Source organism: Gambusia affinis, linkage group LG21 (genome assembly GCF_019740435.1).
Source record: "Gambusia affinis linkage group LG21, SWU_Gaff_1.0, whole genome shotgun sequence".
Lineage (NCBI taxonomy): Eukaryota > Metazoa > Chordata > Actinopteri > Cyprinodontiformes > Poeciliidae > Gambusia > Gambusia affinis.
In genome coordinates, this window is record NC_057888.1 from 10,069,653 (window position 1) to 10,087,508 (window position 17,856).

Consider the following 17,856-nt stretch of genomic DNA (forward strand, 5'->3'; position numbering starts at 1 on the left):
ATGCTCAAATCCTTCTACATATACACTGTAAACTTTAAGCGATTCTCACACTGTACGTTCCGATACTACGGCTGACCACCTAATTCAAGAAGGTGGTATTGTATAATCCTATGGGTAGCAAAATGGCAAAATGGTACTATTTTCTTTGGCAGTAGTGGTTTCTTTACAGCCATGGAAAGAGGAAAAAAAAATGCATTAAACAATTTATTTATTTATTTTTTTTTTTTTAATTTTCACATTTTTAGGCAAGTCACGGTTCCAGGTAGAACAACAGTTTAACTAATGCTGAGCTGAGCGAAGCCCATCAGCTTGATGTCGTCTGGTATTTCAGATTCCTCCACCCCAGAAGCCTGTGAAGAGATCGAAATCAGTCAGGAAATATTCACTAAGTTGGATTATTTCAGTTTTAATAAATTTATGTGTGTACTCCTTGGAAGAAAAAACTTGGAGGGAATATTTGTAATATTCCCACTATGTTTCCAAATATATTGATGAGGTATTAGCAGCAGTAAGGTTTATCACAAAGCAAAAGGTTTAAACTACTATTCTTGGAAAATCTGGGAGAAAAATAAATCTCCTTGGATGAGTGAAGTATTGTTACTGTAATAATGCAGTTGATAATATTACAAACACGGGAAAAAGGTTTCACTCACCAGTTTGAATGTTACATTTTTATGGGCTTGAGGCTCATCGACTATCTTCTGCAAATTTGCAGCAACTGAAAGAGAAATTAAGTTTCAGTACAAAGAAACACCTAATTCAACAAGGCTTCACTGCCAGTTTTGTATGCTGACTTTACACTGGAATTATTCTTTGCTTTTAAATGCAAGCTGTTGAAGCTGTTAGCAGAATTACACAGGTGATACACAGCTCAACATTACAGTATCGCCATGCAACTTTGAACCCATTCAAGCATCGAGTATAGGCTTAGAGTAAATTAATGCATGGATTTTCCATGACTTTTTCAGTTGAATAAAGACTAATACAAAGTTTTGTAACAAAAGACTAATGTCCCAGCAAAATCTTCAATAACCCCATTCAGGAGTTTATCTTTAGTCAAATTGATTACCGCAACAGTGTCTTCATGATCAGACAGCTGATTCAGAATGCTGCTGCTAGAATTCTCCCTATCATAAAAAAAAAAAAAAAAGGTGCAGCACATCACTCCTGTTCTGAAATTTTTATATTGGCTTCTTGTAGCTCAGAGAATAGAGTTTTATTAGCTTATAAATCACTGAATGGTTTAATGCCAAAATACATTTAAGATCTGTTATTGTAACAGCCTCCCAGACCACTGAGGTATTCGGGTTCAAGTCTACTTTCCATCCCCAGAATCAGAACCAACCATGGAGAAACAGCTTCAGGTTTCTACTCCACTAATCCGTAATAAACTTCTAAAACTGACGAAACACCAACTTCATTTAAATTAAGGGTAAAAACTCATTTGTTTAGTGTTGGCTTTGATTAATAACTAAAACATCATTAGTCTGTATTCAAATTTTTCTTCATTTTGCTACTACAACGTACTCCTTTATGTTTTCATCATGTAAAGCACTTTGAATGACTCTAAGGATAGATATTCGGTGGCTAATAGATAATTTGAAAATCTAACTAAACAGAAATAAAAAAACAATTTCATTCAACATAGGTTTTCTTTTATTTCTTATAATATGTTCCCTCAATGAAAAAAAAATAAATAAATAAATTGTTGCCTGTTAGGGACTGAGCTCCAAAAGGAAGCCACATCCTGTGTGACAGCGAGAATAAATGAGTTTATATTTTTGGACGACCACCGCTACACAAGGTCCCTACACATTTTTTATTTAAGAAATTTTAGACTTGTCTAAAATAAACCTTTTCTGTGTTTCCACCTTAAATTATGAAAAACTGTGAATTAATGGAAGTTGGTTGTACAGTAGACACGCTTTAAATATGAAACCTGAAAAGACTAGGGGCCCAGACAAGAAACAAGGAAAAAAGGAACAGAAAAGGACGGAAAGAAGAATATAACTTTTAGACAAAGAAACAGAATAATGAATAAAATGCTATACTTTAAGACTGTGTAAAAAGCCTAGTTATGGTGGACCTGTATTACACATACAAAACAAAGCTATTCAGGGTTTGACAGCAGATAGCTCTATCTGCAGAAGGCTTATTGACAACATGCAAAAGAACCTTGTTTAAAGCAGGTCAAAAGCTAATTCTTAATCTTTAAACAAATATGCTAAGACCTTAAAATGATAACCAAAGCCAGAAAATTTTGCTGAACTCACCTATTACTAAGTCCCTCCCGTCCACCAGACCGGCTGACACCAGCTCCTGGGACACTCCATCTGCTGTGTCTGAAAAAAGCCATAACATTAGGCAATTCCCACACAGCTTAGCGTGAGGGTATTGATGCAGCACAGAGAGGAACATCTTGTGACACTCATAGGAAGGGGTCCAACAAGGACATGACTAAAGAAAGAGACTTCCACAACATAAAAGAAACACAATCAGACAGGAGTCTAGCTTCTCTGAGTCATTTTCAAAAATAAACTACACTCACCTCTTCCTGGCATAAATTCAAAGCGGATGTCATTCAGCTCCTTCTTTGAATTTCTGATGAGAAACAATTTATGAAAAATTAGGTGGGAAAACAGAAAGCATTCACAAGATGTTAGATACAAATATATGAGTTTAGAAGATGTACCTTAACCTTAATACCAAACTAATGGGAGTGTTAATATCTCCTGAGGCAGCCGGGATCTGTTGAAACAAATTTAACAAATTAATTTGAGTAAAACTAAGCCAGTAGATGGGAACCCATCTAATTCACTTCTTTTTTTTTTTGGTGACATTTTAAAAGTTTCCTCAAAATTCTCATGACAAATTTTTGGACCAAAATTCCAACTTCTGGAAGGATATCCACATGCTTGCTAAAAGTCAAACTATTTGAAAGCAGTGCTACTTAGTAAGAAGTAAATGTAAACTCAGAAATTTGAAGAAAGTGGTAAAAAGTAAAAAAAAAAATTAAATAAATGAAAACGTCTAAGTTAAAATTAACTTGTAATGTTCAAAAGAAATTCTGATTTATTGTCAGACAGTGAGAATAAAACGTCTCTTTTGAACCCACAGAATATGTAAATGTCTTGTTTCAACTGTACTCAAAGTTCCACAAAAACAAATAAAGTTGCAAATAATAAACTCACAATGGTAAGCTGGGGGAGACTGACCTGAGTGGGAACACCAGCAGAAGCAGGAACACTGAGAGAGGGCGATGCAGCCTGGGTTGGGGGTTGAGTGTTGACTTGCGTGGGTTGCAGTAGATGTTGACCTGCAGCCTGAGGTAGTTCAGCCTGATCTGGAGGAATTGGCTGGAGGTGACTCTGGAAAATCTGAAAGAGATTCATTTTGTTGATCCTCTCAAAAACATTTTTTCACAGACTCGAAACTTAAGACTTCAACTCGGAACATATTGACTTTAGCAGATAAAACGTAAGGTTTTCCTCTATTTTCCCATGAAAACTCAACTAAATCTTTTTAAACTTACCTCTGAATTCTGGGGACCTTCCTTCACTCTTGGTGACTGTTGATGACAGATGGAAGAAGCGTCAGAAGAACAGCAACAATAATTAGTAAACACATTAAAACGGATCACTCGTTTACTTTCCTCATGGACGTGTCCATTGGGCTTACATTTCCCTTTTCCAACTACAGTGAAGTCAAGTGAAGATTTTTGTTGTTGGCTACAGAGATTTTATTGCCAAAAATTAAAGGATTTGTTTATTTTATTGTTGAAATCCTTTCTAATAACATGACAACCTTATTTTATTTTATTTTCTACTTGAAAATTCAAACCTGTAAACGAGTGACGGCACATCTCGCACAATTAGATTTAGTAGAAGAAGCAGAGCAGAAGTATTAAAGGGGATTAAAGAAGCGAAAAAGTGATGGATAAAGGTTCAAATTGATTTTCTGGAAAAAAAAAAGTCCAGTTGAACCTATGAGGCACCTTGAGGCTCAGAAAAGAAACATTTTTGCAAACTTCGATTGATGCCCAATGTAACCACATATTTTTCATTAACTGTATTCACTTACTCTAACGCTTTCCTATAAATAACTAGTAAATGTAACCTTCTGTCTTGAAAGGAAAACAATTTTAGGTGTGATCACTCCCCTAGACCACCAGGGGCAGAGGAGCTTCTTCAAATAATGTTTCAATGGAGGCCTTAATCTCTTATTGCAAAATGCAATGCAGCGCAAAAAAAAGTTAACCACCAAAGAGGCGATCTTGATAAGTTGGCATTAACATAAAAAGTGGAGTGAATAAGCTAAGCTAAAAGACATTTTTGACAGGTGACAAAATTTTGAGTCATAGAAAGGAAAAGTAATAAGACATGACATTTTATGACAAAAAACACATAAAGTCCCCAAAACACATACAATATACATATCTATGAATAGGTCTGAAGTTAAAAACATAAATAAAAAAAAAACATTAAGAAAATCTTCATGTTTAGGTCTGAAATGGCTTTAAAAAATGTGATGTATTTATAATTAAAATTAGATTTGTATATAGAAAGTGAGCAATTTCATCACAATTTTATTAGAATAATAATTTTGAGGCTCAGGGTAGATAAATAGATATCACTAAAAGGTGCCTCAAAGGTTCATCAAACTGAAAGGAGTAAGGAGGAATAAGCATTGTGGGCTGAATGAAGGCAAACTGATTCGACTTTTGGGAACACCGCTACCTGTAAAAGGATGCAGATCTAACATTAAACTTAAAATAAATGGCAGAAATTCCAGTGTGCCAACATGTTACCACAAATAAAGATTGATTGAGAATAAACTGGTTCGGAGGTCAATGTAGTGTCATTGTAAAGGTAAGTAATTTGCTGCTCATTAAATTTAGGCAGTGTAAAAACAACAGTGATGGAAGAGAAAAAGAAGTAGAAATACAGATGGCTTCCAGGACAGGAATCTCTCACTGGCAAACTATTTAATCTATCCTACACTCTACTACAAGAATTGATTGTAAAGATCCCAATGCCTGCTGGTATTTCTGGAAGAACCAAAAGAAAACAGAGCTAAACTACATTTTCAGCAAGACCAGTCGTAAATGCACTGTCCAATTTGATTGTTTAAGTAGTTTTTCCCCAAATCCATGGATGAACCAATGGCTAAGTATTTACTTTTGCTTTTGTTTAAACTGCTAATTTTGAGGGACTAGGAAACATATAACAACAACCAAATACACACACACACACAGAGAAAAGTACCTTTTGTGTAAAACAGTTGTACAAGATTTTGACAATACATTAAAAACCTGCAACTTTTCAAACGATCTAGCTTGTAACAGAAACAGTAGGAATCGGCAGTGCCTGGTAAAAGTATTAACACACCTTGTACTTTTATATTTTGTCACGATAAAAGCACAAAATGTAATGCATTTTAATCAGATCTTATGTTATAAACCAGCACAAGATTGAGGATATTTGTTCTTCCATTGTAGCTCCTGGCTTTGTCCTGCTGCAGGGTGAACCTCTAGACTACCTGAGGCAGAGTTGGTCTAGTTTACACTTATAACAAGTGTTAATGTGTGCCTGAGACTTATGCCAAGTTTAAACTACACAAAAGTGGATAATAATTAGGAGACTTTTGAAAGCGACTGGTTGCACATGATTTTATCAGAGAAAAGAGGGAGGAACCTTTTGAAAAACGTACATCGGTTATCTCCATCTTTGCAATTACGAGCTATTTGTACTGGTCTGTTAATTTAAAGTCCAATTAAATACTTTAAAAAGTTTTGTGTGGGCAACAAAAAGTTTGAGCAAATCAAGACACCTGCGCAGCTGTCTCACACTAATGGCGGTTGACTTTCTTTTCTGTCTTTCTTAGCTGTGAGGACCAACATGTGAGAGTCCTTCCTTGTTAAGGCAATGCCATCTGTATTTCTGTGACAAGTGAACAACCCTGGATGTAGGCAGCTCGAGTGGGTGGGCGAAGCGCACTTGTCGCCTTGGGGCACTAACAGGCTTCACATGCTGCTCCTTTGCGTCAAAGACAACACACAGAGAGACTCACTGGAGAGACAATGGACGAACATGCTACTGCACAGACACGAGGATGACAACTTCATCAGAGTACAGCGATTAAGAGACATGGCATGTGGAGTAATAAAAAGTGTTAATGTGTGCCGGTGACAGAGAAGGAGGTAGGGTTTAACTCACTCTTAAAGCTGCGACAGCTGCTTTGCCTTCCTCGCTTTCTTCATCAAGCTCGTCATCGCTCCACTCCCATTCGCCGTCCTCCGTTTTATGGAGCCGGCCACTGGAACCAGGCACTCGTCGTACCTGACACAAGAACACAACTAAGCTTGCCTTCTGATGATTTTATAAAGGGCAAGCAGCAAATCCATTGCTTTACCTTACCCTTTTAGATCTCTCTGTTATTGTAGGAGCCCTTTGGATCAACTTCTCGTGCAAGTATTCATGGGTCTGAAAGGAGAGAGAATTGCTATTTGCTTTAAAATAATGAATGACAAAGCCTGACATCTACTGTTCACACAAGATTCTTCAGCTCAGAATTGCATCTAACAAATTCCCCCAGTTTGTATTTGGACGGAAGTTTTTGTTATGCAAATGAACTTCTCACAGTTATTGAGACGAGAATGACATTTATTTGTTTTCTTCTGTCTGAAATAATCCCAAAAGAAGAAATGCTCTCATTAAAAACATATATCTAGGGAATCCCTTGTCCACCCAGACAATATACCGGTAGCCAAAATTAGAAATAAGTGAACACAAGGTGATGCAGCAAAACTAGTTAATAAATTTGCTGTTTCTAGACTGAAATGTCTTTGAAAGGCCTGAAATGTCAGTAAAAATGCAGCTGATCTAAACTAACAAAGCAAGAGTTATGAAAGTTTTTTTTAAATAAAGAAGAAAATATTTGTGCCGTAAGAACCAACTTTCTTTATCTTATTTTAAAGATTTGAATGTTCCCAAGAAAGTACAGGTTCACTGCTTGTTCTTGGAGTTTAAAAAAAATTAAACACTTACTTTTGCTTTCTGAAAGAATTTATGCTTCAACAACTCTGATGACGTTGGCCTGAAAAACACCATATGTAAGAATAAGACCTACGGACAGCTCTGTAAAATACTATAACACATAAACCCAGTAAATTCAAAAGTAATAAAATGACAACTATAAGCCTCTTTCCTTTTTATGTACAAGCCAGAGTGAATCCTCTATTGTTAACTAAGTACCACATTCTGCTTTATAAAAGAGCTAACTAGAACACTGCTAAAACAGATTGATGTGGACTGGTTGCTTCTCTAAAGAAGTATGTGTTATATACGATTTCCTCACAGCAACACACCGTTTCTCTGGATCCTTCTGTAAACACTGGGAGATCATCTTCCTGAAAGATTTGCCATATTTCTTCACCATCTCCTTATCTGTCACACCAGTGTCCAGAGATGGTGGGTCATTCTGCAGTGTCAGCATCAAGACCTGGAAACACCAGAAATGTTTTTGATGACTAATATTCTTGTCTTTATTTTTTTAATATGAACAACAGATCATCCCAGCAGTGTCCTTACCTTCATTGGTGGGTATTTATGATAAGGTGCGGCTCCAGTGGCAAGCTCAATAGCCGTGATCCCAAAACTCCAAATATCGGCTTTGAAATCATATCCCCTCACCTGAGAAAGCAAATAAAGCACTCAGTAAAACTATAACTGAAAAATAATAACTGAAGTTTTTTGCTGTATTTATTTAGATTCACGTGAACTAATATGAATTCCTCTTTTTTGTAAACCCTTTTCACAGTCCTCTGTAACTTTTTTTCACATCACTGTGTCAAACAATTCAAGCCCTTTGAAAAACCTGTTCACCCCTTCACCTGTGGTGGTGCTGCACCAAGAACTCCTAAAGGAAACAACACACAAAACCTCTGAAGAAGTCACGAGCACAACTTCCTTATTCACAAAATATAAACAAAAATGGCATGGCCTCAGAGTTTAGGGTTTCTCTTTGGTAAAAGACCCCAACCTACTTCTCCCACTGGCATTAGACTCTTGCGTTTGTTTAGGTTGTATTTACCCAGGATGTGTTCGCTACAGCTCGCTTGAGAAGGAGTCTCCGGTGTTTGCATTCTAACTGCACCAGATTTCACTAAAACTGAGACTAAGGTTTTTTAGAAAAAGCTGATTTTTTGGGGGGGTCTGCATCAGTGTGATTGCGTATTCACACTTCCCAGAATGAACTGGTTCCCTAGACAAGCAACCAGAGTTCAATTAAAGCTGACTAAACATGGCTGTTGTGAATGCACCCTTAAACTCAAAACAGCAGTTTCACCAACGAGAAAGTGTAAAAAAAAAAAAAAAAAAAAGAAGTTGTTTTATTCTTCTCCAGCAACTCTTTAGATCAGTGCAAGTTTGGCAACAAAAATAAATAAATGATACATCTCACACCTAAATAGACAAGCTTAGTGACTCACTGGGAATTCAATGTGCTGTCTCACTTTTCAGCATTCAATAATTTGCCAAATATGAACTGTGGCACGAAAGGCTGAAAATCTCTGAGGCAAAAGACCCGAAATGTTTTTTTCTTCTGTCATTTGTAGCCACAAACTGCTGCCTTAAATATTCACTGCTATGTGTTGCTCTCTTACCTCCTGCTCTGCTCCTGTCTCTCCCTCACTTTGACTTCCTGCCTCAAGGCCCTGATGTCTCTGAATGACATTTATGTATTTTTAAAAACATTACATAGTGTAATGTACAGTACCAGCATGTGACTTAATAAAGCTACAAATATATATATATTTTATCATACAGAATGATAATTTTTAACAACTGATTTGTATTATACATCTCTATGCTGCCTGATCTTCTTATAGCATAACTTAGCCCTACAGGAAATGTTTTCACTCATTATTTTAAGACCTCACCTCAAGCCCTTTTCTTTCCTCTCCTTTTCTTGTCTCCTTACTACTGCTGCTGTATTGTTGCTCCTAGACATACAAAATGGCTTCAGAGATGCATATCTAAGCTACAGCTCCTGAAAAAAATCAACCCGACATGAGTCCTCACCTCTTCTCCTTTCTGGGTCTATTATATTAAATATGATTTTCATACCTTCTCTCACACCTGGCTCTCCTATCTCTTCTGTGCACCAGTTATTCTCATGATAAAATAATATTTAAAAAGTAAAAACAGGTTAATACATATTTAATTCAATTAATTTAAGAACTCACCTCTGTCTCCACATTACAATTTTTCAACTGCATCACTACTCTGTGTTCTATCATTCTCCTGATTAGACATTATTAGGTATTATATCTAATATAATAATCATGCATCTTGATAAATAGTCACATATGATCAGGTGTTGCCCTTGTGTTGTGTAGCCATAACTTGCACTGACAAGTAATGGCTGAGTTTTCATGGGAAAATGGAGGAAATCTTTAAGTTCACTCAAATACCCAAGTCCAGTTCTTGAGAGTCGCTATCCTTTAATTTTTAGATGTATTCGTCTTTCCAACTTACCTTGATAAAATGATTTATCAGGCCTCTGGAGAGTTGCATGACATGCTGATGACTCAAGTGTTTTTGAGCTGGGATGCATACGAGAGTTGTAGTCTGGCAATTTTACGCATACTATATATTCAGGAGCCTAGAAAGACGATGCTAAACAGCATACTGGGCTTTGTAGCAGCAGATTCTTACTGCAGTCTACACTTCTCAACAATAATAATAATGAAAAAAAAAAAGATTTGGAACAATGTGAAACTAGGAATTCATCAATTAAGATGCACGATTGTTGATGAGCCAGAATCCGAAACATAACATTCCCTGCCAAAAACTTCAGAAATCAGTCTATTCTGTTCTTAGAACATTACCGACTATTGTTAAAAGGAAGAAAGGTTTTCAACAAAAAAGTTAACATGTCCCTATATGTTGCTTCAATTAAATTAAAAATTACCTTCATATTTAGATGATACAATTATTAAAAATTCTGTTTACAATTTTCTTTTGCAAATAGAAAGGTTTGAGATTTCCTATATTTCACAATGTCAAAATAGCAAAAGTTAATCTTTAACTTTAAACTGTAGACAATTCACAAATAATAGCTTTTGCTGTGATAAATACTGCGAAAAGGAAAGACTGCATTCAGGTTATTTAATACTTACTAAATGGTTGCTTTGTCACAGATTGCTTTACTTCCCGAAGAACATTTTTCTGTTTACTACCTGTTTTTATTCTAAACACTACTAACCTGCTCCATAACCTCTGGGGCCATCCAGCACGGCGTTCCCACAAACGTCTTGCGCACTTTGTTTCGGGTCATGTCACCACCTGTAGCTAGAAAGGCACTGACGCCAAAGTCTGAAGGTCAGAGAGATAGGAGACAAAAATAATAATAATAATAATGAAGAATCCCAAGCAAGCAGGAAATAGTAGTATTGTCAAGACAGATAATTTTTCTATGACCATAAATATTTATCGAAGATGCCAAAAGCATCTGGAGGAAGATAAAGAGTTTCTTTATAACTGATGTGTTACAAGTGGAGGCAGATGAAAAATGTTTTGCTGGAAAAAAATACCTGCAATTTGCACAGAACCGTCATCTCCGAGGAGAATGTTTCCAGCTTTGAGATCTCTGCAAAAGTAAGTAACACCTCATTTTAGCAAATGTCTTACAACACAGTAGAATAAAAAGCTGACATTTGGTTGACATCAGAAATAAGTGACAATTGCTAATTTTTTTTTCTTCATCCTGAAATGGCACATAAGCTCTGAATCACATACGCTGCAGCTCTCTTATTTCTTACATAGTCTGTCGTTAAAATTTTCATCCCTGCTCTGCCTCCCCTGTTGGTGATAAGAAGATTCAGCAGGGACAGCTGTCTGAATACCACACGCAGCGCATACTGCCATCTCGCCAGCCAGACAGTGTCGTCATAGCAACAGACTTTTAGAGATAGAGGCCGCCGGTCAAGTAAAAGACGAGGATGTAATAGTTAGGACAGCAGAAGTGTCACTATCGACGCGTTTCTCTGCTGTCCAGCATTTAGGACAAAAAGAGGAATGAATACTCCACACAGCGCAGAGAACACAACCGTCGCAGAGCATTTCAGAAACAACATCCAGATGTTCTGGTTTATATAAGCATCTGTCCTGAACGGACTTAAAAGTACACCATTAGAAAAAAACAATGACAGAAAAGAAATCTGAACCATAAAGCAATTTTATGTTGCCACCAGATGGGGGCGCTGGAGCAAGAAAATTGATCCTTCTGCTGCTTCAGAAAGGAAAAAATAAAATTTGTGCTAGTATTTCAGGACACATTATACCAATAAATATTGAAGAAAATATATTTTTACAGAAACTAAATCATCTAGAAACATAGATGTCTTCCTGTAAACAAATTAAAAAGGAAGATTAAAGGTAATCTCCACATAAAAGCAACTAATGGGACATTATTTACTGAAGAGATGTTCACAAAGAGCTCAGATCCCAGTTTAAAGGTTGCTGTATGCTTGAGTGAAGAGGCTACTTTCACTAAGAAAATTAGCACACAACCAACACGTGTCTAAGCGACAACAGCAGGGAGTGGCAAACACCACAGGGATGAAGGCAGCTAATGTTCCTAACAGCAAAAAAAAAAAGGTAATTCCCCTGTTAAGGAACAGACAGACAGACAGACAGACAGGCAGACAGGGAATGCTTCAATGCTTTCTGTAGATAGTTGCCTTCATGGATCTAGTGTATTAAAATTATTATTATTTTTTTTTTTAAAGAAAAAAGCTGATCATTTTCTACGTGTGATGAAATGTTGATGAGCAACTTTAATTACTCAGCTGTCATGATGGTGATGATGATTCAGAAAAAAGGGGATAAGGATGAACGAAATGAGAAGACAAGATATTCAGTGCAAGTGGCTTGTAAAACCACAGATGGAGCTGTACAATAGACATCTGAGCTCAAAATATTTGTAGTGTCAGTCACTTTGCAGCTGGGTGATACCAGGTTGCATTATCTTCCAGATTTTTGCACTTTCTGGATACGAGCACACTTGGCTTTCAGTAACAAGTAAAAAAAGGTCATATGGGACAACACGTGGTTTTGTTAAGTGAATGCTCAACAAAAATTAAAATAATGACAAAAAAAACTAAATCTAAAAACTGAAATTTAAAAGCAATAACTTTCACAGATTAGAAACAAAGAGAATGTCCTCTTTTTCCAAACATTGAAATCACCATACCTAAGCTATACATGTTAAGAGAACACTCTTCTGTGTTGAATTTGTTACTGAAGGAAAAAAAACAAACCCTCAAATGTATCTTTTTTCAGTATGAGTGAGGCGTTATTTATAAGGAGATTATTTTCCACAACATGATGAGACGTTTATGGGGTTCACTTAGGATGGGAGAAAGAACATGACTTTGCTTTTAAATTGTCTGTGGTACAAATTAATGCATGGTTAGTACAAAATATTTTTTTTCTTTTGGAGTTTTTTAGAAGAAAAATAAGAATCATGGTCTATGAATACATTCATCTTGGCAATTTTGGCCCTCAGAGAAAATGGTTTGTACATCGTCACATTAGGCAGTAAACTTGAAAGCAAATCTCCAATAAAAATAAAAAATAAAAAAAAAGTCACAATTTCTCCATCTACTTTGGATGCTGAGCTTTTGTATGTAGTTTTAAAGTCAGTCATTCATTCATTAGCTGGAGGAAACCTACAATTAACTTGATGGGTTGAGTTTATCTTGATCTCCGTGTAATTTAAAAGGCAGCTCCAAGTTTCCACATTTGCATTTTAAAACCTGTATGTCAACAAAAACTGATGTAAAATGGATTAATTCCAATGCCATGTCATTGAGTGACCCTGGTATGATATTGAGAATGTTGTTGAGGCTGTATAATTGGCATCATCTTAAGAGCAAATGTATGGTAATTGAACACATCATGTAGAGCAAGACATAAATTATCTGATGCTAAAACAGCCCTAGAAGTTAAGTGAAGAGTAACATGGTAGTGTGTCAATGCAAATATAAAGGATGGATTATGATAGAAGAGAGAGGGAGGAAAATTCTTCGGTTCATTACTGTAGCTAATGTTGGAGTAGCTTGAAAAAGTGCAAAACATCATGATGTAGGTGCCATGAAAAGTATTTGTCCCCTTATAGATTATATGTATTTAGGGAGGGAAACAGTTTAGATGAGCTGCTTGTGGTATTCTTGGCCAGAAAACAATAGTCGTCACACCTACAACACCACATACTGCTTAGACACATTGCGTGAAGTTTTGAATTTATGTCTTGCCCTGATTTAGTGACTACAAAAAGTTTTCTAAACTGGGTATGTTTTTTTTTTTCTTTCACTGACATCTTTGTTTGACAAGCCCCCTTTCTGTAATGGTGAATTGCTTCTTCTCAGCTTGTTAAAATTCATTGAAAAGGAATGCTGCAGATACAAACCGTTACTTTAATGTGCATTCAAGCTTTATTACTCCATGCTACAGTAAGTGAAAAAAACACATAATTTATGAAGAGTGATCAATCTAATCTTGGTGCACTCATTTAAAATCCATGGCGCCTATGGTTCACTGCAGCAGATCATAATGCTCAGAGAAAGGCTGCAGAGTGCAGACTCTGTGCAGTCATTAACATTCACAGAAGAGGAAAAGGAGGATGGAGGAGAAGGTGCTGACACAATGCACAATGCACGTTCAAAGAAAAGTTGGAGCAGATGGGTTTAAAAACAATCTTCCACCCCAGAGTTATTCCAACAGCAGTTGTTGGATGGTATTGATTTTAATGTGTTGATGCAAATTAAATCTAAATTCTTACATTTGGCCTGAATTGAGAAGGTGAAAACTGAACAGCACACGAGTGGTGCCCTCATAAAGGTATGACATAGTGAAATATTAGCCAGCTAGCGGCCAGGTGGGAACAGCCGTGGTATGAAACTGTCAGGGAGATTTATCATTCTCATCTGGCAGCCGTGCACCTTGCAGCACCAACAGGTCACCTCCTAAGACATTACATCCCAGTGCCTGGCTCACCATGTTCCTAACAGGGCTGTAAAAGGGGCTTTATTGGATGCTTTGTTGGCCATATATGGACATAAAATAACCTTTTCCATCCTCACCCCTGTTTAAGAATACCCCAATGGCCGTAAAATGATCTTTCCTCTGGAACTATATTTTGATAGCTCTTTTCATACTGCTGGATTTCTTTCCTGTACTCTATTCAATGTTAACACAGATTCATCTAAAGCATCTCTTCTGACAGACAATGAATATCAGTAATTTGCTATTCATACTCTACACTTTTGGCACATTAGAGCGACAGCAACTCAAATATATTTTAATTGGATTTTTTTTGTGATAGATCAACACAAAGTCTTGCATAACTGCGAAGGAGGAGGAAAATTATTAATGGTTTTCTGGATATTTTTTTAATTCAGGGTGTGCCTGTACAAACTTTGCACATCAAAGTTTGTACAGCCACACTAGTTCCTCTTCATGCCAGTTCCTCTTTCACAAATACCTTAACTCACTAATCACAATGCACGCAGAAAATTAATATTTAAGTCTTGCTAAAGTCTTTTAATTGAATTTAATTGAATTTAAATGATGGATGGAACAGAATTCTATAGGATCTTCATAGCTTGGGATATTGTTTTATAACCCGACTCTGCTTTCAACTTCTCCACAGCTGTCTCCCCTGAACCTGTCTGTTTTGTTCCATAGTGTTTATGTGGGTTTTTTTTCCTCTCTTATATTCTCTATCAAACCTCTAATTCAGGGGCGCCCAAAGTCGGTCCTTGAGGGCCAGCATCCAGCATGTTTTAGTTCTCTCCGTGGATCAAATGATGGCTCGTTAGAAGGCCTAAGAAGAACACCGACATGCTGAAAAGGTTGTTTTTTACTACCAAGGAGAGAACTAAAACGTGCAGGATGAGAACTGATTTGGTCACCTCTGCTCTAAAGCCTTCATAGAAACAATGAATTTGTAAGTGAAATAAAATTGCAAACTTCCTGGTGACTTCGAAAGACAACTGACTGTTCTGTTTCACTAAGGATTATTAAAGCATTTCAAGATGTTTACAATGTATGCAACACTTCTTTTGTATTTTATGACAAAGCCTTGCATCATTCTTCTTCTGCTTCACAATTATGCGCTACCTTGTGTTGGTTATTACATAAAAAATCACCCAAACTACACTGGAGATTGTGGATGTAATATGACAGAACGTTGAGGCGTGGAAGCTGATTTTCCTCAATTTAACAGAAATAATCTCCTCTTCCTCTCATACATGTAACATAACGTCCACCTGCAGTCAACATTTCGGCCCCCCGGTAATGACTTTCCAAGCTGCTGAGAATGAGGAGGTGAAACCCTTCACCGCCTTGTGGTAAATACCTCCAGCTGAGGCGGTGAGGCTCTAATTGCTTTCTGGCTGTCCAGTGCCGGATGGAGCAAGTCATGTGACATTGTCTCCCGGTCTCCTTGTTGCCGTGGAACCTCAGTCCCTGAACTCTTCCTCATCCCTATGCCGAGGCTCCATCGCCATGTGAAATTAAACCCTCTGGAACATATTTAACTAACACAGGCCCCCTCCTTGGCTAGAATGTTCATTATTTTCAGTTCTGTGGGACAACCTCAACTTTTCTTTCTCATGAATCAGAGCTACATGTAAGAGCCTGGGGATAAAGAGCTCTGGTGAAGACATGATCTTTTGACATTTCCCTAATTTATTTTTATTTTTTTTAAAAAGAGCAGCGATACTGTTTTCATTTGGCCTTTTTTATTTGTTTCATTTGATCCCCAATGTAAGCTTATTGCCACAGATTTGTTAAGCCATTCATCCAGAGGCGGAAGGACCCTACAAAGAATCTTCTCTTCAGTTTTCCTTCTACTTTAAATGCTGCCGACACTGATATTCCTTACATCGCCATAAAGGAGAGCGGGCATTTCTAACCTCCTAGTTAGCGCATTTCATATTATTACTTTGAATTTTTTCAAAAAAAATATTTCAGAAACAATAGTTATATGGACAAGAAAATTTTCTGAAGAAGTTTGAATAAATCATTAAAGGGAATCATTCAAGTTAGGCACTGTCTCTGCCAAATTGCCTAATATTCCTGGAAATTAAGAATGATTGATAGCAACTAGTTTTAAATCAAGGGCACTTTATAATGTCCCTTTGACAGAATTTTATAAAGCATCAGTTTTAGAGACGCATCTGAGTGACTCATAATTCACCACTCTCTCAGCCACCTGTTTCTTCCGAAGCCAGCAGAGTCACTTTGCTTATTTCTAAAAATTATGCAGCAAATGTTCAGCTTGCTTGGTCTGCTCTTGTACTTCACAAACACTGACTGTAGATTTAGTCGTTAATCAAAGTGATATAAAAACTAACTTTGTTCTGGCAGATATAACTTACTGCTTTTAGTTGTTCTTAATAGCAATGAGACAGTATGCAGAGCTGTTTCATTCAAAATTAAATAAAAAAAATAAATAAATACTGTTATTAACATAAAATAAACAGAATTTAGAATTTATTGTTTGTTACTGAACAGATGTACAATGAGATTAAGGTCAGCCCCAATAGTGCAAACAATGTACCATTATTCATAATATTAAATCAGTAAAATTTTCATACATATATACACTATAATGTGCGCATATGAGTGTTAAGGGTGTTAATTGCTTTTGGGAAGAAGCCATTTTTGAGTCTGTTTTTGTTTTGATGCACCTGTAGTGCATCCCTGAGGCAGCAGGTCAAACAGGCAAATAATATATAAATATTTAAAAAACTAAATTAAGAGGAAGCTTTTTCTGTCAGTCATAGTTTACCTTTATTTATTTCCCAATTTATGCATCTATTTCATATATTTTTTTATTTTGTTAAATCTTGTTAAATAACTTTCATTCTTAAAAAATATGAGTGAAAGCATGTTTATATTTTCAAATGATTTCTAAATGAAATGCCTTCTTCTTGTTTTGTTTTCAATGCTACACAGAAACGAAACAGATAAATGCACCTCAAAAATTAAAAAGCGGCAAGTTCATGGACAGATGATGATGGATGACAGCAATACTTCTTCAATAGGATGAAAGAATAGGTGGATGAATAGTGAAGTATTGCTTAGTTGAACAAATTACTTTCCTTGAAAGTCCCTAAGGTGAAGTCCAATAAAACGCACAGAAATAAATGCCGAAAGGCCGCTGTGTCACGTTTATCGTGGCACCAGCGCTGGAGTGGGCCTACCTATGGATCTGGCCGTTCTTGTGTAAGTACTCCAATCCCTCCAGCACATCTTTCAACACTGTAGCTATGCTGGCCTCGTCCAGGACACCGTTCTTGTGCTCCCCACGTGAGATGATGTGCTTGATCACGTCCAGCACTGAGCCTGGTCAACAGACAAGACAAAAACATAAATAGACTTGCACAGATTTTTATTTGTTGAAACTGCACAGATGTGACTGTGGGGAAAAAAAAAAAAAAAAAAAAAAAAAAAACTGTCAACACACCAGTGTGGAAAGCATCATGTTAAATTTATTATGTTGGATCTTTAGTTAAGTTAGATGTAAAAATATTTGCAATAGATGTAAATTACATTCTAGAACAAGATTTTTTATCCCATCATTCCAAAATAAATTTATTACTAAACAGAATCATAGCCATTTTGTTTGGTTGTAAGAAACAAACAAAAAGAGCACAACTATTTGATAGTTTAGAACCAGGCCTTTTATTAAGTGCTAGGTTCAAGATCAACTAAACCTGCTCTGAAAGCTAAACCCCGCCCCTGGCAAATTTTGAAAAATTCTACCAAAGTGGGCAGAGCCAAG

General features: G+C 36.6%; 1 protein-coding gene across 3 annotated transcripts in view; it reads right to left on the reverse strand.

The window, feature by feature from the left end:
* Positions 1 to 200: 200 nt before the first annotated feature.
* The window catches only part of oxsr1b (oxidative stress responsive kinase 1b), a 49,153-nt gene continuing 31,497 nt past the window's right edge, over positions 201 to 17,856 (reverse strand). For 2 of the 3 annotated variants that reach the window (XM_044105395.1, XM_044105394.1), the window contains 17 exons: positions 17,276 to 17,417; positions 10,595 to 10,650; positions 10,267 to 10,376; positions 8,939 to 9,001; positions 8,663 to 8,722; positions 7,590 to 7,691; positions 7,367 to 7,500; positions 7,047 to 7,095; positions 6,417 to 6,482; positions 6,216 to 6,338; positions 3,533 to 3,568; positions 3,216 to 3,377; positions 2,693 to 2,748; positions 2,549 to 2,601; positions 2,274 to 2,342; positions 654 to 718; positions 201 to 350 (listed from right to left, as the gene is read on the reverse strand). In XM_044105395.1, coding sequence (XP_043961330.1) covers positions 276 to 350; positions 654 to 718; positions 2,274 to 2,342; positions 2,549 to 2,601; positions 2,693 to 2,748; positions 3,216 to 3,377; positions 3,533 to 3,568; positions 6,216 to 6,338; positions 6,417 to 6,482; positions 7,047 to 7,095; positions 7,367 to 7,500; positions 7,590 to 7,691; positions 8,663 to 8,722; positions 8,939 to 9,001; positions 10,267 to 10,376; positions 10,595 to 10,650; positions 17,276 to 17,417 — 1,421 coding nt within the window. In that variant the 3' untranslated portion in view covers positions 201 to 275. The remainder of the gene's footprint in view (positions 351 to 653; positions 719 to 2,273; positions 2,343 to 2,548; positions 2,602 to 2,692; positions 2,749 to 3,215; positions 3,378 to 3,532; positions 3,569 to 6,215; positions 6,339 to 6,416; positions 6,483 to 7,046; positions 7,096 to 7,366; positions 7,501 to 7,589; positions 7,692 to 8,662; positions 8,723 to 8,938; positions 9,002 to 10,266; positions 10,377 to 10,594; positions 10,651 to 17,275; positions 17,418 to 17,856) is intronic. The other variant, XM_044105396.1, reaches the window with a different exon arrangement.